We start from the raw sequence: 12,379 nt of genomic DNA on the forward strand, positions 1-12,379 counted from the left end.
AGGGTTATTTATGCTTTTTTTGCCTTTTTTATTTACTTTTAAAATAAAAGTCTATCTCAGGTAGTTCAATTTTGTCAGTGCAATATAGGTCTAACTTGAGTTGGTCTCTTATTGCGATGTCAAATATATCAATTTTCCTCAAAAATGCTTGAGTTAGACCTTAAATGTTTCATTTCCAGGTACAGAATAATATGCATATCCCATTGAAATGTGTTATAAAGAATGTGAGAATTCATGAAAACACTAGAAATTATTTGCCTCCATCAGTGCTTTGTATAAATCGCAAAATATTAGCCAATTGCATATCATGTACAAGTAACTGTAAACGAAAAAGCTTGAAAAAAAAAAATAATAATTTAGTGTCACAATTAAACATTTATTTTGTCTTTGAAGTTATTACATCATACTCATACTGTATTATTTGATAACATAAAGTGCAGTTGAAACTATCAATTTTGTACAATTTAGTAAAAGACAGTGTATGTTTCTCATGCACACATTTAAAATGGAAAATAACACGTGTTACACTAGTGGATTCATAATCTCTGACCCCCTTCTAAAAATTCATTTTTTTTTTTTAGTTTGACCTTTGTTTAATCATATGCTGAGATTTCCTAATTCTTAATTTTATTCTTTGTTCATATTTATATAATGTGTTCTGCTTAAGATGGTGTAAGGGGGTAGACTGTACATTGTTTCACTGCCAAATCAAACTTAGCCTGTAACACAATGAACAATTTCAGGTTTGAGAGCGTTCTTGGGTTTTTATTTTTAAAATATGTATCTACTTCTGTATCACTCTCTTTAATCAAGTAAAGTTATTTAAGAAATAATATATCCCAAACTGATTTTATTGCTCATTAACTGTTTGGAGTTCGGATGCGAGGAATTATATCACGAGGGCGTAGCCCGAGTGAAATGATGTGCATCCAAACAACAAACAGTTAAATGTTATCAAGCAATAAAATCACCGATTTGGATATATTATTTCGATTCTAACACGACATTAACATATAAATGCTGCCGTACCTGATATTTAGCTAAATTGCGCCTGATTTGTTTCCGTTCTTATTGTCAGCGCGTCACATTTTTAGTGGTTACGTCACGTGTAAAATGATTACGTCAAACGTCTAAATATAGAACGTCAAACAGTGACTTTATAGCATAATAACACACACTTTCAGTTCTTCTATGTTCAATAGGGAAAAATGCGGGTCGTGTTAGAAATATAAACTTTACACTATCAACTCAAACAAAACAATAACAACATAGTGTCAACATGTGCAAATCACACTCTTCACAATACTTATACAACTGATCATTCTAGGATACATGTATAACAATAACATACTATGATAACCCACTGTGTACTACAAAATGATAAATAAAAAACCCCGAAGAGCGCGATTTATTGACGGAAAAGGTTATTTCATTTGAAAATGTTTGCATTGCGAAATTCTCAAGTTCGCTATTCATTGTAACATATCGCGACAATTCATTCTTAATTAATAATCAAGCACCCTTATACTGATCGGAATGATCGGCTTTTATTATGACCGACTAAAAGGCTCGAGAAGTTGCTGTCGCCCTTTCACAAAATCTGATTTCATTCCATAAGGGCGCCGCGCTTCGGCGCGGACGCCAATTATTGATACAATATCATTCTGTCTGATGTGAATCATGTGATATGTGCAGAAAAAAATCAAAATATGCACACTTATATATTATAATAACCTTTTCAGTTTTTGTATTCTGATAATTTTTTACATCAAACAGCTCCATTGAATTTTCGAGAGTGCAATTGTCAAAAACTTTTGACTTATGTGGCAGAAACAGCTATAAGTTGATAAAAATGTTTCATTTTAGATCTAAAAGTCATTAATTTTACCTATCAAATTTAATGAAATTAAAAATGTAATGACTATCAACTGCTTTTGGTATAGTATCAGTGTCAATGAGAAAATTCAAACATTTACCCATTCTAATTGTTTAGTGCTAATCTAAGGTATGCACATGGTGCTTTTCAGGTGTGCGCCCCTAAATATCTGAATGAGTATGTTTAAAGCACATCTAACTTTACAAAAAATGATTCTGAATTACATCATGTGCTAATATGAATCCCTGATAGTGGGTTGTACTGCCCTACTTTTTTCTCTAAAATATGTTTGACAACCTCTTGTTATTTGGTCAAAATTTAGAGGTAAAATGACTTTGATATATAAAATGAAACACTTTTCTGAAGATATGCAGTTTTCAGCAAACCATGTCATAAAATTTGCACATTACACTTTCAAAATATACTCTAAACAGTTGAGAAAAGTAAATACAAAAGTTGTAATAAAAGCATGGTCTAACAGCGGTTTTCATTTTTGAAAATATTTGATATTTATAAATGATTATATCATCAGAAAAGAGGACCACATACATTAAATTCAATAAGATTTAGCGCATAACAGTAATATCGGAATCACAGCATTAAAGCACCAATGGTGGTAATGGTGTGCATTGAGAAAATAAAATGTGTCTTCTTTGTACAAATGTGAGTTATACAAAATGTACATTCCCTGTTTGATATCATAATATATACCTGGATCGTCAGTCATCATTGTTCATTACTACTGTTCACTATATGAATCAAAACTGTGTGCATTTTGTTTAGAATTCAAATTTATTGCACAGATAATCTGCAAAAGATTTTAAGTAAATCTGAATCTCAAACAAATTGAAAAAGGAGAAAGAAGTGTACTTTCATCTAAAGTCAGCTCGCATGATATATTAATAGAAAAACATTAAAGAATTTAGTCTTTGTAAAGTTCTTCTTCAGACTTGCAAAATATTTGAAACAATGTTTAAATTAACAAAACAATTTTGTTCAAAATTTATAATTTCATTTATATCAGAATATTTAACATAAAACAGGTCTAACTCAAATATTTGTACCACTTTTACCAAATTGCAAGAGGGAATTTGAGTCTAACTCAAGTTAGTCTTGTATTGCGCTCAGAATTTCAGCGCAATAAAGGTCTAACTCTAAAAAAAACAATTTGTAACATTTTCATAAAAAATTATATAAATGGCATTATTTCTTATTATAATTAATGTTAACATAGCAAAAAAAATATTTTCTAATATAAGTATTTTTGAATAAAATCAGTTTTTTGTCTCTCCTGAACATTTTCAAAAATAGCAGTTAGACCAGTATTGCACTGAGCCATTTATGGTAATTTTATTTTTGTTGATGAGTGCAAATTGTGATATTGCTAGGTTATGGAGTGGTCTTTAAATTTGTAAGGTGTAAAGCACAATTAAAGGTGACGTCTGATTCAAAGATTTGAGTTGCAGTAGCCGATAATTGAACTCGTGATCACTCTATCTATAGCTGCAAGGTGTAAATCTTAATCACTATCATAGGGGACCTCAGTGTTGTTAAGTCAAATTTAATTTAACTTTAAGTAATTTGAAATCCAGCAGCAGAGCACCCTTGCAGAAATATATACTGGCATTTAAAAAGTCCCAGTATTTCCCAGTTATTATCCTAGAAAATTCCAGAATGTTAAAACCAGTCTTGGCTATTCTAGTATGGCCTAGGAAATACCAGTTACTGAGAACTAGGCATTTCTAATAATTTTTAAACAACTCATCAATTTCTAAGTTATACTAGGAATTGTAATTTATTTTCTGAGATTTCTAAGACTTAAGATTTTGCAAAATTCCTAGTCTTTAGGAATAACTTAGAATTAATCTTGTAGAACAAAATCCTTAACATCTGTGCTAAATTCCTTGAATCTTACAAAAATTCCTAAAGACTAGGAATTCTCTTTGTTGAAAGTAAACATGCAAGTAAATAAAGAAGGAAGACAATAAAATTGAAAATAAAAATTTTTTCTTTCTTTTTTTTTTTAAATAAAACAACATACTGACCTAGATCTATTTAATAATATTTTTCTAGGATTACTATTATTATTATCATTTAATTGAAATTTAATAATCAATTGACCTTAATTTATGACAATTTTATCATAGGCCATTTAATTAATAGATAGTAGGAATATATAATCGCAAAAAAGAAATAACAAATGTACAGGCAATCCAAGTAAATCAAAGACGTATTTTATAAACCTTTAGAAGCAATCAATAATTGACACCATGTAATTCTTATCAGTTGTGTATAGCTATTTTAGCGCTGTCAAATTGCATCCACTGATGTCATGCTTCAGTGCACAGGCTGTGTGTATAAACCACTTTATACACGGCTTACACTGCCAGGAGTGTGATTTGAACACATGTAGATCTAATTAGGGGTGGATTTAAGGTGATTATTATTGCATAGTTGAAAATCCCATGTGGCAAATTGACTCTTGTGCAGATTTTTTCACGTGTCAAATTTGTGCATTTCCAAGTTTTTACGAGTCAAAACCCGAATCCCCGCATCAAATTAAAGTAGGCCTATAATTTATGTGGCAGGTCATATTTATGCTGACGGAAATTAACGATGATAACTTAGTCTTTACTTAACCAGCGAACCTTTACGTTTATACTCGAGCAATATCCGTATATTTACGCTAACCAAGACGAGCATAATTTCATGACGTATTGGATACGTATACTGATGACGTAGCAACACAATTGTTTTGGAAACTACTGTAGCTTTGTATGAATTTCAAGCGCTTGTTGGGCTTAAAATAATAGATTTGTGAAATAAAATTCAACGATATAATTGAAATTATTCAGTCATTGTATTGACGGCAAAAACAACGGAACTACACGAAATTATGCGAATCAAGCACATGTTACTGACGTAGTACACAGGATTATTACGTAGAACACAGGTTTATTGTGCGCGCAATATTCAAAGACGGCAGACACTTCGTCTCATATCAACAGTGAACTGATATCGTCTCCCCAATAAAGACATTCAACGAGGAAGGTGAAATTGCTCAAGCAAATTATCAGAAGAAGACCTTCAAAGCTGCAATCGGTGAAATTCACTGTGAGTATTATCATAAATGCACTGATTTTTTCCCAAACAGAGCCGGCGTGTTTATGACCCCTAGAAAAAATGAAGAGTCTAGAGATTATTTTAATGACCTTTCTTCACTTCTAAAAGCATTATTTTGAAACAATTTGCCGACTGTAACAATAGAAATAATAATTGTATTTCCAGCTTATTCCTAGTTACAATTAAGATACTTAAACCTTACTGGAAAAAATGCGTAAACGGACATTTGTCACATATTTTCGCGACCTGTTTTTATTTATTTCTTTGTTGAACAGGAAATATATAATAATAATGAAATAAAAAACAAACCATCGTTGAAGATGGTTGTGCTTCCCTGCAGGAAATTATTTGTTTATGCCCTCTAAAAGTTTTAAAATATTGTTTTGAAAAAATGCATGGTAGCAAGTCCCCCCCCCCCCAGACAGTTCAATACCCTAGTATGAAGAAACAATATTTTTATATCACCATTAATCTATGAAATTATGTAGTTATATTAGAATATGATAAACAAGATCAACAAGAAAAGATGATGTTCAATAAGCCTACATCATGTCTGTATTTTAAAATAACACATTACTGACTGTATTTTTAAATCACAATAAGATACCTCAAAAAATTTATTTGAAACAGAAATCATGTTTTCTGTTTGTTTTTGTTTTGTATGTGTGATTTAATCTCTAGATTTCTGTGCATGTATAGGAATTATTGGACCACTAAAAAGTTGTCTTAAGGCCACCAAAATTTATCGGTCAGTGGTCCAGGTGACAGCCTGGCTAAAATGGTTTGTCTTTGACACTGCCTAAGCCTATACTAGAGAATCTGAATACTGGTCCATTAAAATAAATCCCACATGATGATTTGCAAAGAACAAAAATAGCACAAACAGTGTCATACTTTAAGCACTAACCTGAATACATTGCCTTAATCTCAGTCATCGAATTTAAGATTTTTGAATCGTTTTGAATTTATTCTACTATATATTTAACTAAATTCTCTTAAAATTTACACTGGTCATGGGCCACCAGGCCAGTGCTAAATTTGATGACTGTAATCTGTTATTGTATTAGGGGGCAGGACGTGAAGTGGTTGAACACGCTTGAACAAGATATTTTTGTTGCCCCACTTTAGTGACGGGCATTTAGATTTACCCTTGTCCGTCCGTTCTCTTTTGTGTCGGATGTTAAACTCAAAGTATTTGACCTAGAGTCATGAAACTTTACAGGAATGTTGATCAGCATGTGTAGTTGTGCACCTGGGTATTTTTGTCTGGATTTATATAGTATTTTTAGAGTTATTGCCCTTGACTAAGTAAAATTTTGCAATTTTCAACTTGTGTCGCATGTAACTCAAAATGGGTTTGACATAGAGTCATGAAACTTTGCAGGAATGTTGATCAGCATGTGAAGTTGTGCACTGGATATTTTCGTGTGGATTTATTTTATTTTTTAGAGTTATTGACCTTGACTTAGAAAATTTTTGCAATTTTCAACTTGTCGCATGTAAATCATAAAGGATTTGACATAGAGTCATTAAACCTTACGGGAAGGTCGGTCAGCATATGTAGTTGTGCACCTTGGGTTCCGCTTGTGGATTTATCCCGTATTTGTAGAGTTATTTCCCTTGACTTCGTAAAAACTGTTTCATTATGTTGTGTTATTTGTTCCTTGAGTGCTTGAGTTAGAATCAACCAACTTTACAGAAATAATGATCAACATCACTAAATTACAGGAATAACAATGATAATAAATAATAATAAAAAAAAATACACAGTATATTTTCATTAGTTTGCCTTTTTTGGTGAACTTCAAAACTTACACATGTGAATAAATGAGCATAAAAACCGCCCTGGATTTTCACTTATCAAATTTCAAAATATGTACATGACCAGTTTATAACTTCAATAGCTTTGTTTAACCAAAAGCTACAAATCTGAGGCCCAGAACAGAGTGTGTCATAAACACTTCCTTCATGAATGGCCATTTTAAAAAAAATCAAATAACATACAAACCCACTTACCTGAAAAAATATGTGAGAGTTTTGTAAATATTTAAGACACAGAAACCATTTTGTCAAGTTTGCAATGATTTTACTCGCTTGAACCAAGTGTGCATCCACTTCACGTCCTGCCAAGTGATTTGTATTTATTTCGTATTCAAATATCTTGGTATATTTCCATATGTAGAGAAATGTATTTGTTTGATTTCAGTTAAGAATTGGTACCACAAGGCCACAAAAGGAGGAGTACAACTAACTTGTGGATGATGTTCAAAGCTGAGGAGAGTGAGAGCTTAAATCTATAAAACGGGTCAAAAACTTTTGATATAGAAACTGTCATAAATTCTTCAGTTAATTGAAAGAGGGCAAGTTGTACAAAATGCCATGGAGCTAAATATACATGGAGAAGAAACTGTGATGTCACACAGTTAAATTCAGTATTGGCAAAATTGTGTTCTTATAAGTTATCATATGTTGCGGGATTTTCAGAGATTTGATGCATCCTGGGTAAAAATAGCCAAAACACCGTCATATTGAATTCCCGGAGGAAGATGAAACATTTTTTTTGTTTAAATAAGAAGCAATAGTTATTTATTGTAAAAGGTACTATACACACTTTTCTATACAAATATTTCTCTGATGAAAATCTATGTTGGGGTATGTAAACAATAATTCATGGATATCGTCCAAGTTTAACGAGAGTGCGAAAATTGGAGACTAACGAGAAAAACCCAATTATCACCGAAGCCTGCAAAGGATTGTGGGTCTGAATCTGACTATTATCTATTTTTAGAGCTTTCTATCTGTTGTATATATATATATATATCTGTGAAAATGCAAAGAAGTCGTTGGATTACCAAAGATCAACATTTCATTTGATTACCAGTGATCATCAATTCAGTGGATTCTGAGATTCTCAGTATGAAAAATTTGATGACAAGAAAATTATTAAACCGGCAAAAATTGGATCTTACAGCAAGGATTTACTCATTTCAGAAGACAGCAATAGAAAATGTAGGAGTTGCATGTAATTCTGGAGGTTTCTTGCGTCATGTTTTGTACTGTTTAAGTGACGTTTCTTAGACTGTTTAAGTGATGTCCCGCATTCAATCAGTTAAGAAAATGATGAAAGCAAATTAAAATCTAGGAGAGACCTAGTCAAGTATTATAATGTTTTAACTTTTAGTGCTAAATTCAAAGAGGTGTCTCATGTTACACTGTTTTAAAAAAAGGAATCTTAAGTCAAGTGTTATTGCCAAAGCTCATTGCATTCCAGTAACTCCAATGATATATCTAAAGAAGTGTGTCTAAACAATACAAAAACAATTAAACTGTAAGGAAAATACTTTGTTTCATATGCAATCATGCTTTTTATTAAATTTAATAGTTTGCTTATGACTGATGTTGAACTGCTTGTCATTTAACTGGATTTAAAAGTGCACATTTTAGTTCACATCAGTACAATGTGCTTATGTGAAGTATTGTGATTGCCCTGTGTCCAACAGCATCTTGTATTGTCAGCACTTTCTTGTAATGATGTCTTCTACAAAACTGATTACCGGTATTTGATTTTAATCATAATGATCTTTTGGTGGCCCTAGTAACAGTAATTCAGCTGTGGTCCAGTCATACCCAGTTGCTAGGAATTTCCAGTACAATGCAATCCTAGGCTATTCCAGCCATTCCTTAGATCATGGAAATACCAGGAACGCCTGGGATATCCAAGTTCTTTGAAATGCCAAGGAATTACTAGAAAAAATGTTCCAAATACCGTGGCAGGCTTCGCGAAACTGCTGAAAAATTTGCCTGACATTTGGTCAGACAAACTTTCAATTCTTGTCTGACCGAAAGAACTTTTGTCTGACCGAATTTTTTCCCCCAAATATATGTATATGGTAATACCTTGGTGTTTTTTTTAAAGACATAACATCTTTTAAAGATTTGCAACACAATTTTATTCCCTTAAATAAAACATTAGTTTATCCAGATTGATGGACTCACAGGCGCTAGTCACATATTCAAATATTTTACATAACCAGTCTATATATGTATATAAAGATATATAGTAATTATAGCCCATATAAAACTTTAAAAAGTTTGTTTCAAGCACCTGTGGATGGACTCTGTTTGGAAATCAAAACATTCATGATTGAAGCGGCCATTTTTCCATTTACCCACAAATCTTCTCTGTGGGCGCCTGGACTCGTATTCCTTTTGTTTCGCTTTTTTTTTCTTCATTGGATAGTTTACGATTTTTGCCGGGCGTAGCGCCAGCGTAATAATGTAGTAACACCGACATTTTGGTTATTGACAGTCGTATGTATCGGACACTTATAATTAAACGGCGAATCAAAACTCGTTTTACATTTTTTTATTCAAGGGAGAAAACTCGGTCTTGATATAGGTCTTGGATATATCCCGGTATTCGTACCGGACATAAGGTCCGGAACTCCGTAAAAAAATATCGGACCGGCCTGATTTTTGCCGGACATGTCCGACGGTCCGGCAACTTTCGCGAAGCCTGCCGTGGGCAGGTCATTCTCAGTCATTCCTAAGATTATAAAAATACCTGGAGTTACTGGTATTATCATAGGTCTTTGAAAGGCCTTGAAATGCCTGGGATTGACTAGAAAAATGTTCCAAATACCGTGGGCAGGTCATTCTCAGTAATTAGGATTTTCAAATACAAGTTGATCTAAGGCATTCCTGGTTTCACATTTTTTTCTAGTTATTACCAGTAGTTTTCAGTCGTTCCAATTACCGCCAGCCAGTAACTGGAAATTCCTCAGATTTCCTTGCATTTCCTAGAAATTATCCCTGTAAATATTCCTGGGATTTCCCAATAAAATCCTAGTAAAATCCTGGTAAATTACCAGTAATTTCTGCAAGGGCACTGAAGTCCTGACCCATGCGACAGCTGCTCTCTCTAGAAAACAAGAGATCCATCAAGGCCTTTAACTACATTCTACATTTATCTAGAGATAAATTTTGTCTACCTGTTTGAAGCTTGAGTAATTTTTCACTCAGGTCAGTGAGTTCATTTTTGGCCGACTCTAAATTCTTCTCCAACCTTTTCTTGCCTCTGGAAAAAAATTTTAATATCCAATTACTGCACATGTATACATACAATTTGTATTTATATTTCTAAACAAATTCAAAACTTCTTTCCAATTAATACAATTAATCCAATGATTTTGTAATGATTCTACTGGCGAAATAGGTGCTTATAGGTACTAATCAACAATTATTTTATATTGTTGTTAACAATGTGAATGTACAATCAACTTAAACTTAGAAGTTCACCTTTTTCTTCTTTTTTTTTTCAATGACCATGACTACGATAAACTATTGTAATATAAAACACTTTATATATCTTATTTCAGATGTACATGTATAATAAAATATCAGGGAAATTTTTATTCTAAATTACGTACAATTTAAATTGTGTCCTGCAACCATAAAAACTCATATGAACAATCATGTATTGAGTAAATAATAAATATTGAAACAGGTACTTTAGCTTTATCTGCATAATTATGTAAATAAAAAACGCTGTATTATGATGACCTGTGCCAGGAATGACATTTATATTACCCTTAATTTACAAAATGGACTTGTAAAACTTTAATTTTGAATCAGCACATTGTAAGTATAAGGGTTTTCAAGATGAAATATTAATATTGAGCCACCACCACATTCAAGTGTGGTCAAACTTAAAGATTAAAAGTATGGTCAGACAACTCTATTTGGATGGGAAGGCTGTTCTGCCTCTAAAACATGTGGAATAAGGTATGTTTTCATTATCTCCACAATCAGTTTACTGTAGTAAACTAGTTTCTAAATTGTGAAGCAAAAGATAATAACTTCTTAACTGTAAAAAAAAAGAAAATAGTTTCTAAACTGTAAAAAAAAAAAAAAAAAAGTTTCTAAACTGAGAATAAGTTTCTTTAAAACTGGAGCAAATGAAAGGTTTGTTACTAAAATATACAAATTACACTTCATGATTGAAGGACACTAGAATTCACAGTTCCTAAATTACTGTAAACATTATAACTGCAACTTGAAACAATTTATACAAAATAAATATAAGAAACACTAAGAAAATAAAGAAATGTTAAAATTCACATAAACCAAAATACATGTACAACACAAATACTACACAAATTTAAACAAGTCAATATTAAATAAACATTAAAAAATTTGTGAGAGGAAAAAAAATTAGCAATTTTGTTAGATGGCTTTTCCTCGTTTCAAACTTCATTACATAGAATCTTGAAAAAAAATATTTTAGATGAGTAAACTGAATGTATTCAGCATTTAACTCAAAGGAAACAAATGAAACTACCACAAAACCTGTAACTTACTGCAGCATTCTATACAAGATTTAAAATATGAACATAAATATATGAACATGTATACTATAAAATACTTGATACCCAACATGATACAAGATAAGGTAATTAAACACCATCACAATAGATAAAATTATAATAATATGGGTAAAAAAAATATGTTAAAACAATTATTGAGCCACGCCATGACAAAACCAACGTAATGTGTTTCCGACCAGTATGGATCCAGACCAGCCTGCACATCCACGCAGTCTGATCAGGATCCAAGCTGTTCGCTATCAGTTTCTCTACTTATAAAAGGGTTGGTAAGCGAACAGCATGGATCCTGATCAGACTGTGTGGATGCGCAGGCTGGTCTGGATCCATGCTGGTCTCAAATGCATTATGTTGGTTTTGTCGTGACACGGCTCAATTACTTGTATGTATCAAACTTGTTATTTGTAAGAGACTAAATACAAAAATAACTTCCATTGAAACACTAGAACCCTGCTTACTGCTAATTAATGATTAACTTTACTAAATGGTTGGGATTTAATGTTTTCTTTAATTCTTTTATCTATGGTTTTGTTTTAAATCGCATTGACAGAGTAAAGGTCATATAATGACCTTTTCGCACTTTACTGGTGGAAGAAGAACTCTGTTGCCCCTCTTCATAATTTCAGCCACATGCAGGCACCTTTAGTAGACCCACTGATCTTCTCATATATAGCTATCTAGAAAATAGCTTTGTCATATGAAATAATTCAAAACACAGCCCCAAGGGGGAAGTGGTTTGAAGTCAGAGTCTATAATCACTTCACCATTCAGGTCAAAAGTAATTAATCTGATTAAAGCACATCCCAAAAGCCAATTTATTCACTACAAACCCCCAGTAAATAACTATGACCCTAATTTTTAGGTAATCAAATCCTGGATAGAAGAACCTTCTCCTATCAGAACAGGTGGTAACAGCTGAAAGTCCAATGACTCATTTCCCTGTTTCCCCCTCATTTCCCCAAAGTTTTCAGGTTTTTTCTGGCCCATTTTGATAACC

At 32.3% G+C, this 12,379-nt stretch overlaps 1 protein-coding gene across 1 annotated transcript in view; it reads right to left on the reverse strand.

Moving 5' to 3' along the window:
- Positions 1-12,379, reverse strand: part of LOC132742165 (myosin-6-like) — a 159,160-nt gene that overhangs the window by 140,953 nt on the left and 5,828 nt on the right. Inside the window, exon 7 of the mRNA XM_060730493.1 lies at positions 9,991-10,076. Coding sequence (XP_060586476.1) covers positions 9,991-10,076 — 86 coding nt within the window. The remainder of the gene's footprint in view (positions 1-9,990; positions 10,077-12,379) is intronic.

Source organism: Ruditapes philippinarum, unplaced genomic scaffold (assembly GCF_026571515.1).
Source record: "Ruditapes philippinarum isolate M1 unplaced genomic scaffold, ASM2657151v2 ctg1133_1_1_1_1, whole genome shotgun sequence".
NCBI lineage: Eukaryota > Metazoa > Mollusca > Bivalvia > Venerida > Veneridae > Ruditapes > Ruditapes philippinarum.